Source organism: Mya arenaria, chromosome 9 (genome assembly GCF_026914265.1).
Source record: "Mya arenaria isolate MELC-2E11 chromosome 9, ASM2691426v1".
NCBI classification, from domain to species: Eukaryota; Metazoa; Mollusca; class Bivalvia; order Myida; family Myidae; genus Mya; species Mya arenaria.
In genome coordinates this window covers 20,280,485-20,301,523 of record NC_069130.1, presented here as the reverse complement: position 1 = coordinate 20,301,523, position 21,039 = coordinate 20,280,485, and the positions used below count along the sequence as shown (strand labels likewise).

The 21,039-nt window shown below is 36.2% G+C and overlaps 1 protein-coding gene across 1 annotated transcript; it reads left to right on the top strand.

Annotated features, from left to right (window-relative positions):
* The first annotated feature begins 2,645 nt into the window (after positions 1-2,645).
* Positions 2,646-19,344, top strand: LOC128245841 (fucolectin-5-like). Its single transcript, XM_052964063.1, has 3 exons — positions 2,646-2,685; positions 12,355-12,594; positions 19,142-19,344. Exons 1-3 carry the CDS (start codon positions 2,646-2,648, stop codon positions 19,342-19,344), a joined length of 483 nt encoding a protein of 160 aa, XP_052820023.1.
* Positions 19,345-21,039: the final 1,695 nt, after the last annotated feature.

Sequence of the window (21,039 nt, the reverse complement as noted above, 5' to 3'; positions counted from 1 at the left end):
CATTTCCTTGTAAAATTTTACAATCAATGGTATCGATGTGAGCGTATCGGCTTCCCAGCGCTGAATGCCTTTACATTCATATGCGCACGAAATACTCGTGCCTATGAACCAATTGTGCATATTAAACGTCACCTGGCGGTTTTTCCATTACGAGGGAAAATAATTTTCTTCTAATTCGTTACACTCAAACGCAGAATATAATATATATTTGCCTTTCAGTCACGAAGTAGGATTCGGAATTATTTTGAAATTGATGCCTGGCAGAGCCGGTACGTTGTGATTTAATTGGCCCGAATGTCTCATGAATGCCCGAGACGTTGTCTATGAACGTAATGAGCACGAGGGAGAATTATAATGCAACGGCCCAGCTTTGTAATGTTTTAATCTCTTTTATACATATGTGGTTCTGCCTTTGTGAATTAATTATATAACTTTCACCACCACTCTTCTTATTGTCCTACATCTTTCAGGCTTGACGATGGTGGATAAGGTTACTGTAAATTAAGCAGGTACATGTATGTATATGTAACGGTCCGCTGTATGCGGCGGATGGGCGTTCATAGTCTCCACTTCTATGCACTTGCTAGAAAGCTCAGCTGTCCTGTGAGGCATAGTAAGTTGGAACTTCAACAATCTTTGAAGCTCTGCTTTTCTGATGGTTGAAGTGTAACGGTCCCCTGTAGGCGGCGTAGGTCTGAAGCGGCGGAGGTGCGTTCAAAATAGTATTCCGTATAAAACGGAAGTACGTTCATACCGGATGTAAACTTGGTTGGTAATATGCAAATTAGCAAAGCCTGGGCTATGTGAGAAAAAGAGAAGTTAGTGTATATAAAGACCAGTGGACCCCTTCAGGGTCGAGCATGCTTTTCCCTGAAGGGATCTGCTGGTGTTTGTTTCATAACGCCAGAAAGCTCGGCTATCAGGTGTTGGTTTGACGGCGCATGTTACAAATGGTGGCAGCGGCGGGATGATGACAACTGCCGGAACGGAGCTGCCTTACCCATAAGAGTCCCAGACCAAGACTCGGGACGAGTCTCCGCTGTATGCGGCGGATGTGCGTTCATAGTCTCCACTTCTATGCACTTGCTAGAAAGCTCAGCTGTCCTGTGAGGCATAGTAAGTTGGAACTTCAACAATCTTTAAAGCTCTGCTTTCCTGATGGTTGAAGTGTAACGGTCCCCTGTAGGCTGCGGAGGTGCGTTCATAATAATATTCCGTATAAAACGGAAGTACGTTCATACCGGATGTGCACTTGGTTGGTAATATGCAAATTAGCAAAGTCGGGGCTATGTGAGAAAAGAGAAGTTAGTGTATATAAAGACCAGTGGAACCCTTCAGGGTCGAGCATGCTTTTCTCTGAAGGGATCTGCTGGTGTTTGTTTCATAAGGCCAGAAAGCTCGGCTATCAGGTGTTTGTTTGTTTCATTGACTCGCACGTTACATATATATATATATATATATATATAAAGTTGGTCTCCGAATTGTGCTTTATGAATTCTTATACAGGTAAGTAACTATTGATTAAGCAATATGAAATACATGTAGACACGGGTCTGGGTATTAGAATGTTCGTGTAGTTACGATATATGTAATCGAAATTTAATTATATAAGTATGAATGTTGCTTATTTATTAACTGAACTGCATACTTTTTGCTGACGTGTATGCTATATAATTATAAACTGCAACTTATGCTCTTAATAGCATTGTGGAGGAAATGATAGCCAATCTATTGCTATGAATAATTCACTGGAAGGGAGTTAGAAGTGGTTATTTCGTAATAAGTAAATCTAATTTGGGACTATTTAAGCTATTTGTAATTTAATACATCTACTCCATATTGCACTGAAATGGTCCGTCGTTAATGAATATAAGCATTGTTCAATGAAATAGTCTAAAGGTAAAAAAATATTTTGAAAATTCATTATACGGCTAACATTAATAAAACTGATCTTAAATTAAATGTACTTTCATTAATAACTTCGCGTATCGTATGACAAGTGGCTTGGTCAAGTGTTGAATTATTCATTAGTGATGATCGCCGATAAAAGCCAACCTGTATGTTCACAGAAAGTTCATGGAATAGTCATATTGGTCCATGCATTTATAAATACAAATAATTACTGAAAGTTCAAAGTTCAGCCACCTTCAATAACTTAAATACTTAAATATAGTATAAAGGGCTTTACAAGACATAATTCTAACAAGCAAATGTAGAGACGTTTTGAACATTACTTTTTAGAAATACATGAGGAGAGTTTGAAAATTGCTTATATTTATTGCATAGCAATAATATAATTGCTTGGGCTAATAACTAACCCGTTGTAATTTGGATTGACAGTTTTTATAAACAACATTATTATGTTTGCAAAACAAAAGTATTTCTCCTTCCTCGGAGCATTGCTACCTCAACTAGCATTAGTGCGGGGATTTCTATTTCAAGAGTATTACAGTTTGGATATTACTTTCAATCGCGACTTTGTCAACAATGATATGTTCTTTCCAGTGAGTTATGACACCTGTAAAAATAAGTTTATAAATTCTAACGAAACATATGATATTATGATATATAAGCGGTTGTATAACCTGTGTGAGATCTATGAGAATAAACGGATTGGACCATTTTCGACACCGGAAAGCGTTAGTATGGAGTCAGGGTCATATGTGGCGATAAAGTACACGAAAGGTAGGCATTGTCTGTATTCTCTGCACTACAATGTAACTCGAATGGCCGTTCTAAGTTGGTAACCCCAAGGAATGTTTATAGATGTGTCATCGGTATTTAAGTTTACTGCATGCACGTATATACTTTTTGTTTAAATTTCCTACTGAAAAATGGAGCACGATCCCATTTTGAACCCATTTTAAACTAGTCTCCCTGGGTGGTATTCAATATTTAACTTGAGTTAAACTCATGGCCATATTTTTGTGCCGCGTGGACGACTCTTAATGACTCCTTCCCGAGATCTAAAAAGGATCAAGAAATGTGTCTATTTCCTCGTTTTATTATGAGATGAAACACTTCGAAGTCAACAGTAAAAGTGAAGTACATATACATGTATCATAAGTATTAACAACATTTCATAATACAGAATAATAATGATTTCAATATTGTCAAATTATAAGTTTCTCTTAAATTACAATTTAATCTTGATTGACAATTAGCAATTAGATGAACCAACAATGCATTGCAAAGTCTCAAATCAATTTCTGAGTTAGTTGGTTTCAAAAGTATACAAAGAAGCAATATACATGCATGTCAACATCTTTTGCTGTCTTAAAAGAATCAGATAAGCTTAAAACATTTCACTGACAAATTTCTGCTTTTTTTCTCAATCGCTTCCTGATCATAGAACGACTAAGTTAACTATCTAACGAAAAGCGAACAATGGAGCCAAAAGAATGACCGAAAAGTGTACAGCGCTTAGATGTGACTTGGGTGTATAAGCCATAGACAATAATACGCTTCTTACATAAATCAGTTATACCTAATCAGAACACGATAATTATAAGAAATGTATAAATACATTTATAAACATATCAAGACTGATTTTCCATTCTAAATTATCTTTAAATACTAAATACAATATCATTGAAATAACTTTATAGCATGTTTCTAAAACGGAAACATTTAAGTCTCAAATACAACTGTTAATCATTAAAAAAGATAGAACAACCTTACACAAATAAGCAAAATTCTTACCTAAAAAGGATCAAGAAATGTGTCTATTTCCTCGTTTTATTATGAGATGAAACACTTCGTCAACAGTAAAAGTGACTCGAGCGAGGAAAGACACAACTTTTAGAGAATTGCCAAAACTATCATCATCCAATGACAAAGGATGTTACAAAAAGTCATGCCAATACATGGCCAATGAAATTGAGACAATTAATCCAGACGCAGGGGACACTAGGGGCTGGGCCCTAAAAATGTCATTGTCTGACTTAATTTCAATTATCAGTTAAGCCGGGCATTCTGTTTATATTACAATCTAAAGTTTCGCAACAATCTTTAGATGTAGTGATAGGTTGTCAAGAAAAATAATTCCACAGACTAATTGATAATAAAAATGCTATAAGCTGTGTATACTATAATATAAAGTTTGACAACTATGTTTGAATAGAGTAATAAATGTCATGAAATAATTTGGCTATTATCAAAATTCACTTTAAGCACCAGAAATGTATGTTTCTAACAGACAAAATATTCTAAGATTTTGAAACATGAAAAGTATTAATGACATTTCGTAAAACTTCATTACACAAAAGTACTCGAAATTTTACAGCATAACAATATACCCATTGCCCTAGTTACGTATGCGTCTTTATGCAAAAAAAACATTAACCTTGCCCTTGTATTCGAATACCGTTCAATATATTCAAATGGAACTTGGTACACGTGTAACCGAGACAATGTGCACGAGTTCACTGACTTTTAAATGTTAGAAGTTTAAATTAATTGGTCTGAATTGGATCGAAGCACGATGTGACTAATCGGATTACTTGATAATAATTAGTCAATAATAACTGACCAATAGATAGAATAAGGTCAATGATGTATGGCCATGACTATGGTGTTGAAATCACCCTTTTCATAATCGTTGTAAATTAAACAAGTTTAAACTAATTGGTGCAACACATGCATTTGTTTCTGCTGGTTTCATAACTTTTTTTATTTATTGTAACAGTGTTTTCAGAAAAGAGTAGCATTTTACAATTGCTAGCATAGTATTTTTATGTAGAGCAGTAAAAGAAATAATATTCAATATTTGTGAACTTTCAGCTGACAATACGTACTATAATTAAAAATAATGTACCAAACTAGACGTCAGGCATTCACCAACTTGCTTTTGTAGGTTTCATTGTACAGAGAATATTAAAAAGGTGCTCAATTGTTATGCAGATAAAAAAGCACTTAAACGCATAAAACATAATGCATATTCCATTAGCTAACCTTATGTACACACTGTGGCAATACATTTTGTACTGCCGCTACCCGTGACTTCAATTTTAACAATGTGCGTTGCGACAAGATCACGGTCGTGATAAAGTATGGCGAAATGTGACCAGTAGTCAAGAGTCACTGTCCTTGATTTATTGAGAATTTGTAAACAGTAAGTCAAGAGTAATTGCCCTTGATTTATTGAGAAATGCCTTTTTAACATTGAATCCCCTCAAGCACCTTTATTTCTGCACAAATCGTAAATACATTTAACACGAAAATGTCTAAACAAATATGTATGACCGTAATATCTCGGCCACAACTGAATACGGGCCAAATCTGACCACAAGTTAAAGAGTTACTTATCAGCGTAACATCAGATTGGTTATCTTTATCAAATATAGGTGTAGAAATGCCATGGCCAGAGCCTATATATCGAGTGAGCGATCTAGGGCACTTTGGGCCCTAATGTTTGAATTGTTTTATCATGAATACTTGAAATATTGTCAACATGGTTTTAGGATAATTCATTTCGTTTAATGAACATTAGAATCTCAATACGCGTATATTCTGATATATGTTGATACTCGTTCCAATACTAGTTTAAACAAAAGTGGCATAGATATCAAGCATACTCATGGCGACATATAAAATACAAAATAAACGTAAGCAAATAACTAGAAAGAAGGAAAGTGTCCTATTGTTAGTAGGAGATGAGGTGGAGAAACGATTTTTTGGCTTGTGAGTGGTGCCTTTTTATGTTTTATATACGTTTGTTATTGTTGTTGTTGTTGTTTTGTTTTTGTTTTTCATCATAATGCGATCTATTCGGAACTCCTCGGCCATTTTCCATCGAAGACAACATCAGATGTATGCCGTTACATCAGTTGAAGTAGTTCGTAAAATTTTTAATAATTGATTATTCCCAAGTGTTAAGTCATTAAGTTTAACTCGTAAATTGAAATTACTTCGCGAATTACTTTCAGCGTAGTTTAACTGTTTAGATTTCTGTCCATGTAAACCGTTCATATACATCCGAGGTTGTTTTTGATGGATCATGGCCGAGGAGTTCCAAATGATTGCAATCTGGACTAAGATGTGTGACCCAGTAGTTTCATTTACATTAATCATTTTTCTCTGTAGATAGCGTCATTTGATCATTGTGACTGAGATATATTCCTGTATTTGTTTTCCTTGAATTATTTATTTTCTAAGTGACAGTGTTAATGAATTTTGTTCAACAACTATGAAGAGATTCATTTTGATTTATATTGTTATAAATTGACGATAACAGACAAAATGTACTGTGTTTATAATGAAATAAAGTGAAATATTCATGACGTTAAATAAATTTAAGTTTGAGCATATTGTTTGAACTACAATTTATAACCAAATATATTGCTGAATGCCTGCCATCACTTTTAAATGGGTTTGAACAAAGCAATACTAACACTCGTTTATATGCTTTGTCATTTAATTTGCCATGCGTCATAATTCCAACACGTCTCTGGAGATAAGTTGTGAAAGTTGCCTTTGAGAATACGTAGTATATGAAATCGCTCATATATATTGCACGGCTAAAATGTTTACGTAATCAATTACATTTCACCAGTTCATTGGACTTTTACAAAAACATATAAATAGCATTACTATGTTTGCAAAACAAAAGTATTTCTCCTTCCTCGGAGCATTGCTACCTCAACTAGCATTAGTACGGGGTTTTCTATTTCAAGAGTATTACAGTTTAAATATTACTTTCAATCGCGACTTTGTCAACAATGATTTGTTCTATCCAGTGAGTTATGACACCTGTAAGAATAAGGTTATCAATTCTAACGAAACATATGATATTATGATATACAAGCGGTTGTATAACCTGTGTGAGGTTTATGAGACTAAACGGATTGGACCATTTTCAACACCGGAAAGCGTTAGTGTGGTGTCAGGGTCATATGTGTCGACAATGTACACGAAAGCTTTGCCTGTATATTCGGACCCCTCTTAAAAGTGGGTTACCCCAAGTAAGTAGGGTTAATCCTCAATTGTCATTGGTCAACAGATATGCGCGAGCATTAAATATCTTCTTATATGTGTCGTTGGTGTTTATGTAAACTGCATGCATCGTTAAATGTGCGTCTGTCTGGCTTATATTGGCTTCTGAGCAATTAAACATGATTCTACATTAGGTCCCGTTTTCAACTAGTCACATAATATACATGCATTTGGTTTCCATGTTAAACTAGTCGCCTGATATTCATGGATTTGGTCACATGTTTAGCAAATTGCATGATATACTTGTATTTGAATCAATGAGTTGCCTGATTTACAATAAACGTTGCCTGATATATGATATGTATATGCTTATGGTCCCATGCTTAAAAAGTCGCCTGATATACATGCATTCAGTCCCATTTATAACAAGTCGCTTTATCTACATGCATATGGTCCCTTGTATAATGAGTCCCCATTTAACATGTATTTTGTCCCATGTTTTACAAGTCGTCTGACATGATATTTGTCCAATGTTTAGCTAGTCGCCTGATAAACATGCATTTTGTCCCATGTTTTACAAGTCGCCTGATATACATGCATTTTATCTCATGTCTAAATAGTCAACTGATGGTCCTATGTTTAACTAGTCGCCTTATATAATTGCATTTTGTCCCTTGTTTAAAAAGTCGCTTGATATACACGCATTGTGTCTCATGTTTAACAAGTAGCCTGGTATACATGCATATGAGTCCATGTTTAAATAGTCTCCTGATATACTTGCAATTGGTCTTTTGTATAACTAGTCGCCTGATATACATCCATTTGAGTGCACGTTTAAATAGTCGCCTGATTTACATGCATTTGAGTCCATGTTTAAATAGTCGCCTGATATACATGCATTTGGGTCCATGTTTAACAAGTCGCCTGATATACATGCATTTGGCCTTTTGTATAACTAGTCGCCTGATATACATGCATTTGGGTCCATGTTTAAATATTTACACCTCAACTTCCATTCCTTAAATGAACTGCCTTTCGGCAATTGCGTTCATCAATCGATGAACGCAACATCTTCGGATATGTTCGGGTCGTAATTCATTGCATAACAATATACATGAACGCTTTTGATCTTGTTATTGGTTGTATTGTGTCTGCAGGTCCCGTAAAATATAGATCAACATTTTTAAAAGTGTTAGTTTATTATATTTTAAATATAATGGTACCAGAAGTGTTTCAATTTAACGTTTTAAAGTGATTTCAAGTGGTTGGTCTTTTCCCGCGTTATTGTGACGTCATTTGAAAAAAAATGTTTCCGGTTATAGTCGGGTCGTTCTATTTACAGAATGGGTAAGAACGGATTACTTAAAGGTTTTCTTAAATGAAATGAAGATTTTTTTTAACAATTCTTGAATGAAATAATAAACTATTGGTGTAAATATAAGGAATGAATTGCGGGATTGATGTCATTATCGGGGATATGAACGCAATTGGGTTGGTCAAAGTTCGCGTGGAGTCCTTTGGACTCCACACACATTGACCAACCCAATTGCGTTCATACCCCGATAATGACATCAACCCCGTAATTCATTCCTTAAATAGTCGCCTGATATACATGCATTTGGGTCCATGTTTAAATAATCGCCTGATATAATACCATTTGAGTCCATGTTTAAATAGTCGCCTGATATACATGCATTTGGGTCCATGTTTAAATAGTCGCCTGATATACATGCATTTGAGTCCATGTTTAAATAGTCGCCTGATTTACTTGCATTTGGGTCCATGTTTAAATAGTCGCCTGATATACATGCATTTGGCCTTTTGTATAACTAGTCGCCTGATAAACTTGCATTTTGCCTTTGTATAACTAGTCGCCTGATATACTTGCATTTTGCCTTTTGTATAACTAGTCGCCTGATATACATGCATTTTGCCTTTTGTATAACTAGTCGCCTGATATACTTGCATTTTGCCCTTTGTATAACTAGTCGCCTGATATACTTGCATTTTGCCCTTTGTATAACTAGTCGCCTGATATACTTGCATTTTGCCCTTTTGTATAACTAGTCGCCTGATATACTTGCATTTTGCCCTTTGTATAACTAGTCGCCTGATAAACTTGCATTTTGCCTTTGTATAACTAGTCGCCTGATATACTTGCATTTGGCCTTTTGTATAACTAGTCGCCTGATATACATGCATTTGGCCTTTTGTATAACTAGTCGCCTGATATACTTGCATTTTGCCCTTTGTATAACTAGTCGCCTGATATACTTGCATTTTGCCCTTTGTATAACTAGTCGCCTGATATACATGCATTTTGCCCTTTGTATAACTAGTCGCCTGATATACATGCATTTTGCCCTTTGTATAACTAGTCGCCTGATATACATGCATTTTGCCCTTTGTATAACTAGTCGCCTGATATACTTGCATTTTGCCCTTTGTATAACTAGTCGCCTGATATACTTGCATTTTGCCCTTTTGTATAACTAGTCGCCTGATATACTTGCATTTTGCCCTTTGTATAACTAGTCGCCTGATATACTTGCATTTTGCCCTTTGTATAACTAGTCGCCTGATATACTTGCATTTTGCCCTTTGTATAACTAGTCGCCTGATATACTTGCATTTTGCCCTTTGTATAACTAGTCGCCTGATATACTTGCATTTTGCCTTTGTATAACTAGTCGCCTGATATACTTGCATTTTGCCCTTTTGTATAACTAGTCGCCTGATATACTTGCATTTTGCCCTTTGTATAACTAGTCGCCTGATATACTTGCATTTTGCCTTTGTATAACTAGTCGCCTGATATACTTGCATTTTGCCCTTTTGTATAACTAGTCGCCTGATATACTTGCATTTTGCCCTTTGTATAACTAGTCGCCTGATATACTTGCATTTTGCCCTTTGTATAACTAGTCGCCTGATATACTTGCATTTTGCCCTTTTGTATAACTAGTCGCCTGATATACTTGCATTTTGCCCTTTGTATAACTAGTCGCCTGATATACTTGCATTTTGCCCTTTGTATAACTAGTCGCCTGATATACTTGCATTTTGCCCTTTTGTATAACTAGTCGCCTGATATACTTGCATTTTGCCCTTTGTATAACTAGTCGCCTGATATACTTGCATTTTGCCCTTTTGTATAACTAGTCGCCTGATATACTTGCATTTTGCCCTTTGTATAACTAGTCGCCTGATATACTTGCATTTTGCCCTTTGTATAACTAGTCGCCTGATATACTTGCATTTTGCCCTTTGTATAACTAGTCGCCTGATATACTTGCATTTTGCCCTTTTGTATAACTAGTCGCCTGATATACTTGCATTTTGCCCTTTGTATAACTAGTCGCCTGATATACTTGCATTTTGCCCTTTGTATAACTAGTCGCCTGATCTACTTGCATTTTGCCCTTTGTATAACTAGTCGCCTGATATGCATGCATTTGGCCTTTTGTATAACTAGTCGCCTGATAAACTTGCATTTGGCCTTTTGTATAACTAGTCGCCTGATATACATGCATTTGGCCTTTTGTATAACTAGTCGCCTGATAAACTTGCATTTTGCCTTTTGTATAACTAGTCGCCTGATATACATGCATTTGGCCTTTTGTATAACTAGTCGCCTGATATACATGCATTTGTACCATAGTTTAACTAGCCGCTTGATATGCATGCATTTGGCCTTTTGTATAACTAGTCGCCTGATATACTTGCATTTTGCCCTTTGTATAACTAGTCGCCTGATATACTTGCATTTTGCCCTTTGTATAACTAGTCGCCTGATATACTTGCATTTTGCCCTTTGTATAACTAGTCGCCTGATAAACTTGCATTTTGCCTTTTGTATAACTAGTCGCCTGATATACATGCATTTGGCCTTTTGTATAACTAGTCGCCTGATATACATGCATTTGTACCATAGTTTAACTAGCCGCTTGATATGCATGCATTTGGCCTTTTGTATAACTAGTCGCCTGATATACTTGCATTTTGCCTTTTGTATAACTAGTCGCCTGATATACATGCATTTGGCCTTTTGTATAACTAGTCGCCTGATATACATGCATTTTGCCTTTTGTATAATAGTCGCCTGATATACATGCATTTGTACCATAGTTTAACTAGCCGCTTGATATGCATGCATTTGGCCTTTTGTATAACTAGTCGCCTGATATACTTGCATTTTGCCTTTTGTATAACTAGTCGCCTGATATACATGCATTTTGCCTTTTGTATAACTAGTCGCCTGATATACATTCATTTGGCCTTTTGTATAACTAGTCGCCTGATATACATGCATTTGTACCATAGTTTAACTAGCCGCTTGATATACAGGCATTTGGTCCAGTGTTTAAATAGTGGTCTGTTTTGCATGCATTTGGTTCCTTGTTTAACTAGTCGCCTGATCTACATGTATTTTGATTGGCCCCAAACTATAACCAAAATGTGCCTGTCATTACCTAAGAATAGGTAATGTGAATTGATAATTTTGTAATACAATAAGCTAGGTCCATAACAGTAGCTGATAAACCTTTTTGTTCAATGATATATGAACATTGAGGTAATATGAATTGATGAATTTTCAATACATTAGCTAGCTCCATAACACTAACTGATAAACCTTTTGTACAATGATATATGAACATTGAGGTAATATGAATTGATGAATGTTTTCAATACATTAGCTAGCTCCATAACAGTAACTGATAAACCTTTTGGTACTAGGACATATGAAAAATGCTTTCAATGTTAAGTCACTAAAATAAAACCCGATATTGGATGAGTTCATTTTGACTTTTTGTAGTAAATTAAGGCAGGGTGTTTAGGTTAACACATTTCAATTGTCTGCGTAATTATCTATAATTGTATATTATAACATATTTTTACGTTTAACTAAGCTGCAGATTGATCGCGTAGTAATTTCAATTAAGCAGTTAAATCTTAGGAAACTTAATTTGTAATGCAAATAATACGATAAAATCCAACTATTAAATAACATAAGTATTATCAATTGTATAAACTACATATACTAATGCATCGGCATATATCCAATGCTGTTTTCAATGGAAATGGACTAGGTGCTCCAGCTGGGTATTAATTTGATCCAACTTGGTAAATGGCTGCTATACAACGCTACAAACCACATTACTAATAGGCTCTATGCCTTTTTGTTGTAGAGTAGATACAATCAGATTGATATAAAGTAAAATTTTATCAACAGCCTTGATGCATGACAAAGCAGTACTAGTCACACACCCATGTTAAAGGTCATATGTGTCACGGGTCCTCATATAAAATGAAAACTGGTCTTTGCGGAATATAACTATGCAATAGTAGTTTACCTACATTGATTGTTCATTTAAAGCATCACAACATGTTAGAATATATATTCCTGTTATTTTATCCAAGGAATCGGGAATGTGGCGCTGGGGAAGCACGCATGGCAGAGCAGTCCGTATGTAACTGAACTGGCATACCCGGGCCTTGCTGTAGATGGCGACAAAACAACCACCCTCCTTCAGGACGGTGGAAACATTTACTTTTGTACCCACACGTCTACGGGGCTGACCCCTCAATGGTGGATGGTAGATCTTGAGAGAACGTACCAGGTGTCAATAATTGTTGTATGGGGTCGGGAGAGATTTGGCTGTAAGTTTGTGGTTCCTTTCTTTCAGTTTTAAACAGTATTATTCAAGTGTTTGTAGAAATCGCGTATTTAGTATAAGTACGTTTCTATTCATGTTGAAATGAATATATATATTATTTTTCTCTCCATGGGCCCTTTTCTCTTACCCTTGCCTTCGTTAAATGTCCCTTTCTTTCGGCAGATCGTCGAAGTCAAGTTCGTTCGATTTCTTAATCGATTTTGTTCTGGGAGTAAGTTTTAGCAATTCCCGGGACAGTAGCTCACCCTTTTCCTCTAGGTCGCAGATGGAACCCTCAACATCCACCGCGTTCTTCAATCTTGCACCACAAGACGCCATTTTTTCAAATTTGATATCTTGATACATTCGGAACTCCTCGGCCATTTTTTCAAAAACAACCTCGGATGTATGCAGGTACATCAGTTGAAGTAGTTCGTAAAATTTTGAATTATATCATTAATCAAATGTAATGTTTCAGAGTTGTATTTATTGATCTAAGTTTAAATTGATTGTCATTGAATTGTATTATTGCAAACATAATTAAGAATCCCAAGAGTTATGTCACAAAGTTTAACTGATAAATAAAATTACAACGCGATCTACTTGCAGCGGACTTAAACGTACCACTTTTTGAGTATGTAAACTGTCCAAATACATCCGAGGTTGTTTTCAATAAAATGGCCGAGGAGCTCCGAATGATCTTGATAATGGTGGCTCGGCTGGAGGCATGCTTAACAATGAAAGTGGTAAAAACAGCGCCACCTATCAGAGAATTATTGACCAGGTCGACGTCAGAGAGCGCTTTATAATTATCGTATTCATGTCTAAATACTTAGATGACCAGACTTTTAAATAATTTCCCATATATGTGAGGCAAATTAGAACGAACGGTGTTTACCAAAACTGTTGAGTGCTAGGTTTTAGTTGCTGGACATAGGTTGTTAGAATCCTTTATTTTGCAGTGGCAATATTTAAATATTTCTATTTCTTTGAAAATATCTTGGTCATTCTAATCAAATAAAAAGAGTTGTTATAAATATGGCGCATGTATGTGGATTGAATGGATTGATCTTTGCATTATATAGTGTATAAGAAATAAGGATTTACTAATTCATGGTCAATATAATAAAACAAAATTATGATGTCAATTCCCCTACGACAAATGAATAAACTTAAAAATGGACCACTCCAACCAGTTCGACTCGCCTAATTTCCAATCGGAACATCTCGGTCATCTCCGCTTAACCACGAGCCTCGGATGTATGCCAAAGTAGTTCGTAAAATCGATAATAATAAAAATGAAAAATTGTTGTGTTTAAACGTGTAATATTTATTACTGAGATCTAATTGATTCCCAGTTAAGTGTATTAATACACAAATAACTAACACTCCCTGGGAGTAGGATTGGTCCCAGATATTCCTATGAGTAAAATCCTATGGTTGAACTGCTAAAGTTAAAGGTAAAGAATTTTGAGATTGTAAACCGATCGTACATCCGAGGATGGTTTCGAAGGAAACTGGCCGAGGTGCTCCGATTGGCCTTATCTTGTCATCTGACCAATAAGTTTAAATATTACGACACCTCGAAGGTTAGAGCGTTCGCATCAATTAAGGAAGGTCACATGTTCAAATTCCGGCCGCGTCAAAATCGAAAAACGATAAAATATGATACCAGTTGCCCCCTTGCCATGCGTTCGGTATTAAAAGGGTAGTACTGTGAAAATGGTGTACTCAGTACTGGTTAAATCCAAAAAAAGTTGTTTCCCGTGTATCGGTCCATTACACCGAACACGTTAAACAACCAAGAGGTCTTTTCGCAAAGAGCTAAGGTATCGCGCCTGGATCTCTTGTACCTGACCATGTTTCTTCAAGTCCTAATACCTTGATTTAATTGGAATTTATTGTCACTTGTATTTCATGTCGCTTATGGAATGTGTACACAATTTAAGTCGTGATGGCGTCACGGCGGGGTCAAGCCATAATTAAGCCTAAATGGGCGTGGGCAGACCTTGATAAACGCAAATAAATAATCAAACGGTTAATGGCAGATTCTGGTGGTGGCGATCTTTGGGCCTACGTCACTTTCCCCCTAATGTATGGTTTAAACACTGTTTTGTCCTTACGGCAGGTACACAAGTTAAATCTTAGCAGTTAGGCCACTCCTTGTTTATTTTTTGGTTTACAAGAATTTTCGGAAAAAATGTCCACCGGGTGGTTGAAAAAATAAAAAAGGAAAAAAGTCACAAAACATACTCTTAAAGGGTGAAAATCAGAGAACAACATATAAACATTGAAAATTTATATCATTTATTTAACATTTTAAATTTTTAAACTGCTATTAATGCGTGTTTTAATACACTCAAAATTTCAAAGTTCTAATCAACACACAGTTTAAATCTTACATACTGTGCATATAAAACATCGATCAAATTGACTATAACACATGTTAACATGTATAAACTACACTTTTTATAAAAGATACATTGAATATCACTCAGCAAGACATTTGTTTGTGAATGCAGAACAATTTAAACTGACCAATATTAAATTGAAAAAAAAGAGAAGGGGAATTTTACGCATTAAAATACATAAAAATTGCACTGTATTAAAACAAAACATTACATTTTGTAAACATTGTTTCAATTATTCAATATTGGAAAATGTCAATAAAGTGAAATAATTACCAAAAAAGGAAGTAAATTTTATGAAGACATTTGAGCTTTAATATTTTGAAAAACAAATCCTGAACAACTAAATCCAAACTAGACCTAGATTTGAGTTTCAATATCCCTTATCATGCGGGGTCCTAGTTGTGTGTAACCCGATCAATGCTAAGTCCGGATATTTACCATGGGATGTTCACCAAATCCATTTCAAATTCAAATCTTGCAGCAAATTACCACATCAGTACATAAAAATCACAAAGCAAAATAATAAATCTAGCATGTGACTTAACGTTATGTTCCAATGACAGAAAAATCCATAATTATAATCGGATATTTTCATCTTTTCCCAACTCTCTTTACTTTATTATTAACCCAAACATGAATAAACATGTAATCTAGAATAAACACAAGCTTTACATTGACTCAATGACAAGTATTTCCAAACCATTCTGTGATTTAAAATCCATAAACACCACCAACCGAACTTGTGAAACTAGTTGTCAAATTTTACTTTCGATTTCACCACTCACACTTAGTGCACTGTTTTTTTTTATATTTAACCATAAAATGTTATAAACTGTTTTTCTCACACATAATTTACAGATATTTGTGTCTACTAATTCGATGGCAGCCGCTGACACTTATTTTAATCTATAAACGACAATATTATCATGACATAAATTGGCGGGGGAAAAACAACAATCACGTGACAGTTATTGTTTGTGTCGGTTGTTAAATTTGCCAATGTTTATTGCTATTGCTATTTTAACAACTCATGCATATTTTAATAAGTTATGTCATACAAAGAATGGCTGATATCGTCAATGCCGCCATTGACACGGCGCTGCCATAACAGTTGACTGGCTCACATGCTATCAATATAAATTGGCGAATACGGCTACGGAACAACAAACCAGTCGAGATCTACTGCATTCGTACTCTTATATATTCGTGTTTTTTTCGTTTCGCACCAAACTCAATACGGTCTGGATTTATTTTTGTTTATGGACTTTTCGAAAATTAGACCCGCCGGTTTTGTAAACCAATTTAAATAAAAGTAGTGGCCTTAGTATAGAACTATCTATCATAGCGATAGGTATTTGTATGGTATGAGCTCTAGATAATTAATTGAAATTTGTTAGAATAGGAGCCTATGAAAACAAATTCCAAGACCTCTACGCTCTATTTTAAAGTAAAGCTGGGAAGAGCCTTAATATAATAGGAGTAGACAACCAGTGAACAGCTAATTGTTGTTCATTATAAAGGGAATTCATTTGTTAACCAACCAGTTGACAAAGCAGACAAGAAGACAATTGGTATATATATAAGGATGAAAAGCTAGTTATGGCGTGTTACGAATATTCTTTTGATATCCCACAGCCAAATTATTTAAGGCAATGTTCTTTACCTAATTGGTTATGTTGGACATTTTGAAAATCTTCTATCCAAGAACAGCTGACAGTATTTCTAAAAAGTTACACAAAGTCCTACAATCACATTATAAACTATGGCTATAGTGTAACGGTCAGAGATATGGCTATAGTGTAACGGTCAGAGATATGGCTATAGTGTAACGGTCAGAGATATGGCTATAGTGTAACGGTCAGAGATATGGCTATAGTGTAACGGTCAGAGATATGGCTATAGTGTAACGGTCAGAGATATGGCTATAGAATAACGGTCAGATATATGGCTATAGTGTAATGGTCAAAGATATGGCTATAGTGCAACGGTCAGAGATATGGCTATAGTGTAATGGTCAGAGATATGGCTATAGTGTAACGGTCAGAGATATGGCTATAATGTAACGGTCAGAGATATGGCTATAGTGTAACGGTCAGAGATATGGCTATAATGTAACGGTCAGAGATATGGCTATAGTGTCATGGTCAGAGATATGGCTATAGTGTAACGGTCAGAGATATGGCTATAGTGTAACGGTAAGAGATATGGATATAGTGTAACGGTCAGAGATATGGCTATAGTGTCATGGTCAGATATATAGCTATAGTGTAACGGTCAGAGATATGGCTATAGTGTAACGGTCAGAGATATGGCTATAGTGTAACGGTCAGAGATATGGATATAGTGTAACGGTCAGAGATATGGCTATAGTGTCATGGTCAGAGATATGGCTATAATGTCATGGTCAGATATATAGCTATAGTGTAACGGTCAGAGATATGGCTATAATTTCATGGTCAGATATATGGCTATAGTGTAACGGTCAGAGATATGGCTATAGTGTGACGGTCAGAGATATGGCTATAGTTTAACGGTCAGAGATATGGCTATAGTGTAACGGTCAGAGATATGGCTATAATGTAATGGTAAGAGATATGGATATAGTGTAACGGTCAGAGATATGGCTATAATGTCATGGTCAGATATATAGCTATAGTGTAACGGTCAGAGATATTGCTATAGTGTGACGGTCAGAGATATGGCTATAGTTTAACGGTCAGAGATATGGCTATAGTGTAACAGTCAGAGATACTAGTATGGCTATAATGTAATGGTAAGAGATATGGATATAGTGTAACGGTCAGAGATATGGCTATAGTGTAACGGTCAGAGATATGGCTATAGTGTAACGGTCAGAGATATGGCTATAGTGTAACGGTCAGAGATATGGCTATAGTGTAACGGTAAGAGATATGGCTATAGTGTAACGGTCAGAGATATGGCTATAGTTTAACGGTCAGAGATATGGCTATAGTGTGACGGTCAGAGATATGGCTATTGTGTGACGGTCAGAGATATGGCTATAGTGTAACGGTCAGAGATATGGCTATAGTGTGACGGTCAGAGATATGGCTATAGTGTGACGGTCAGAGATATGGCTATAGTGTGACGGTCAGAGATATGGCTATAGTGTGACGGTCAGAGATATGGCTATAGTTTAACGGTCAGAGATATGGCTATAGTGTAACGGTCAGAGATATGGCTATAGTGTAACGGTCAGAGATATGGCTATAGTGTGATGATCAGAGATATGGCTATAGTTTAACGGTCAGAGATATGGCTATAGTGTAACGGTCAGAGATATGGCTATAGTGTAACGGTCAGAGATATGGCTATAGTGTAACGGTCAGAGATATGGCTACAGTGTAACGGTCAGAGATATGGCTATAGTGTCATGGTCAGATATATAGCTATAGTGTAACGGTCAGAGATATGGCTATAGTGTAACGGTCAGAGATATGGCTATAGTGTAACGGTCACAGATATGGCTATAGTGTAACGGTCAGAGATATGGCTACAGTGTGACGGTCAGAGATATGGCTATAGTGTAACGGTCAGAGATATGGCTATAGCGTGACGGTCAGAGATATGGCTATAGTGTAACGGTCAGAGATATGGCTATAATGTGACGGTCAGAGATATGGCTATAATGTAACGGTCAGAGATATGGCTATAGTTTAACGGTCAGAGATATGGCTATAGTGTAACAGTCAGAGATATGGCTATAATGTAATGGTAAGAGGTATGGATATAGTGTAACGGTCAGAGATATGGCTATAGTGTAATGGTCAGAGAAAGGGCTATAGTGTAATGGACATATATATGGCTATAGTGTAATGGTCAGAGATATGGCTATAGTGTAATTGTCAGCTATAGTGTAATGGTCAGAAATATGGCTATAGTGTAATGGTCAGAGAAAGGGCTATAGTGTAATGGTCAGAGATATGGCTATAGTGTAATGGTCAGAGAAAGGGCTATAGTGTAATGGTCAGAGATATGGCTTCATGGAAACAAAACTATTGTACTCAATATGTTTCTTATTTTATTCATAAATTTTATAAATTTGCTTTTGTATATATTTGGATGTATACCAATTATGAAAACATATTACTGTAAAGCACACTTTTGTAATATTTCCAGGGGATTCGAGGACCAAGGGCCTTGCAGCTACCGTTGGTATAGGGGTGACAAACATGCACCAGTGCGGGGATCAATTCCAGGGTTCCGTTTCAGAGAACCCCTTCAACTTCACATGCAAGTCGCCGTTGGTCGGAAGGTTTATGAAAATCTTTCGGGAAGATTCGGAGCCAGTTACTCTCTGTGAAGTGGAGGTGTATAGTTAGATTTGCATTTAATGTCGAAGTGAGACATTCAAAGTTCAAAAGATCAAAACAGCATGAATCAAATTTTGGTTTAAGTACAATATAAAGGATGAAGCTGTATGAATATGCCATATGTTTTTCTTATTACATTTTGTGAAATACTTCGTGTCTACGCATATATTGTAATGTCGTTGCTCCTGTAGTCACTTCCTATGTAATCATTGACTGTCTGACGACGATTACCACAACATTGATATTTATATAAACATAAAAACAAATAGAGACAACGTGTCCGTGAGATTGCATGTGTAGCTACATGCATGTGTAGACGTTGTGGTTGAGTTAAGAAGTCGTTGGCGAAATATCAGTATAATAATGCCCCTTCACGTACACAGATTTTTACGAGTCCTTACGCATCGGCCAAATCCACGGATTCTTACGATTTGGCCAATTTTTGACCGATTTAAGACTTGTGTAACGAGTTTTACAAGCTATTAACGGTTTATTACGGATTATTACGAGTTATTTCGATGTAGTGATGGCAAATTTCCACGATTTGTATGAGTTGTCACGGATAACTACCTGCAACTTACGCTCTTTTTGCGAACTGTTACGAGTATATTACGGAGTGTTACTATTCAGCGAAGTTACGAGTATAAGGTGTTATTTACGACCTGTTTACGTTTTGCTACGAATAGTTAGGATTTAGTTCGTAAACATTTTGTAAACTTACCGTAACAAATCGTTAAAAACTGATTGTTACAAGTACATAATAGTTACGTGTTGGTGCGCCCGGTTTCCAATACGTACGGATTTTTACAGGTTTTTTTATAACAAATTAACCCGTAGACAATCGTTCGAAGATTTTATAGAAGTTCTCCTTTCACGGATCCTTAATAGGTTATCCGAGCTGTTGCGATTTTCTAACGGTTTCTTATGGATACCAACGAGTTATTAACGAACAAGAAATGTCCGTGTACATGACGGGGGTTTCAAGGTGTACTTGTATTTCCGCTGATACGCATAAACATCGTTTTTCGTGTTTTTCTTAACATATACCTGCATGACTTAGTCTACAACCAGAAGTCCACACGTACACGTACATTGCCTCACCTGGATAACAAACTGCAAACCATGATACTGTCTATATGTGCCCCGGGACCGTCTATATATACCATACTGCTGTCTATATATGCCCTGGCACTGTATATATATGCCCCGGGCACCGTCTATATATACCATACTACTGTCTATATATGCCCCGGGTACTGTCTATATATGCCCCGGGTACTGTCTATATATGCCCCGGGTACTGTCTATATATGCCCCGGGTACTGTCTATATATGCCCCTGGTACCGCCTATATATGCTTCGGGTACCTATATATGTATACCCTGGTACTGTCTCTATGCCCTGACACCGTCTATATATGCCCTTGTACCGTCTATATATGCCCCTGGCATTATCTATATATGCCCTGGTAATGTTTATGAATGACCTTGTTAGTCTATAAATGCTCTTGTCATGTCTGTATATGCCCCCGGTAAAGTCTAAATATGCCCCAGTTACATGTACGTCTTTATATGCCCTTGGTACTGTCTATATATGCTCCCGGTTACATCTATATATATATGCCTCTGGTAATGTCTATATATGCCCCAGGTACCCGTCTATATGTCTCTGGTACTGTTTATATATATGTGCCCCCGGTATCGT

What these genes read in the sequence shown, in the direction of transcription:
- LOC128245841 (XM_052964063.1), top strand. Translation starts at nt 2,646, where the DNA reads ATGGAGTCAGGGTCATATGTGGCGATAAAGTACACGAAAG. An exon ending in GGCGATAAAGTACACGAAAG is followed by an intron (nt 2,686 to 12,354) that starts GTAGGCATTGTC and finishes ATTTTATCCAAG; the next exon opens with GAATCGGGAATGTGGCGCTG. An exon ending in GGGTCGGGAGAGATTTGGCT is followed by an intron (nt 12,595 to 19,141) that starts GTAAGTTTGTGG and finishes TAATATTTCCAG; the next exon opens with GGGATTCGAGGACCAAGGGC.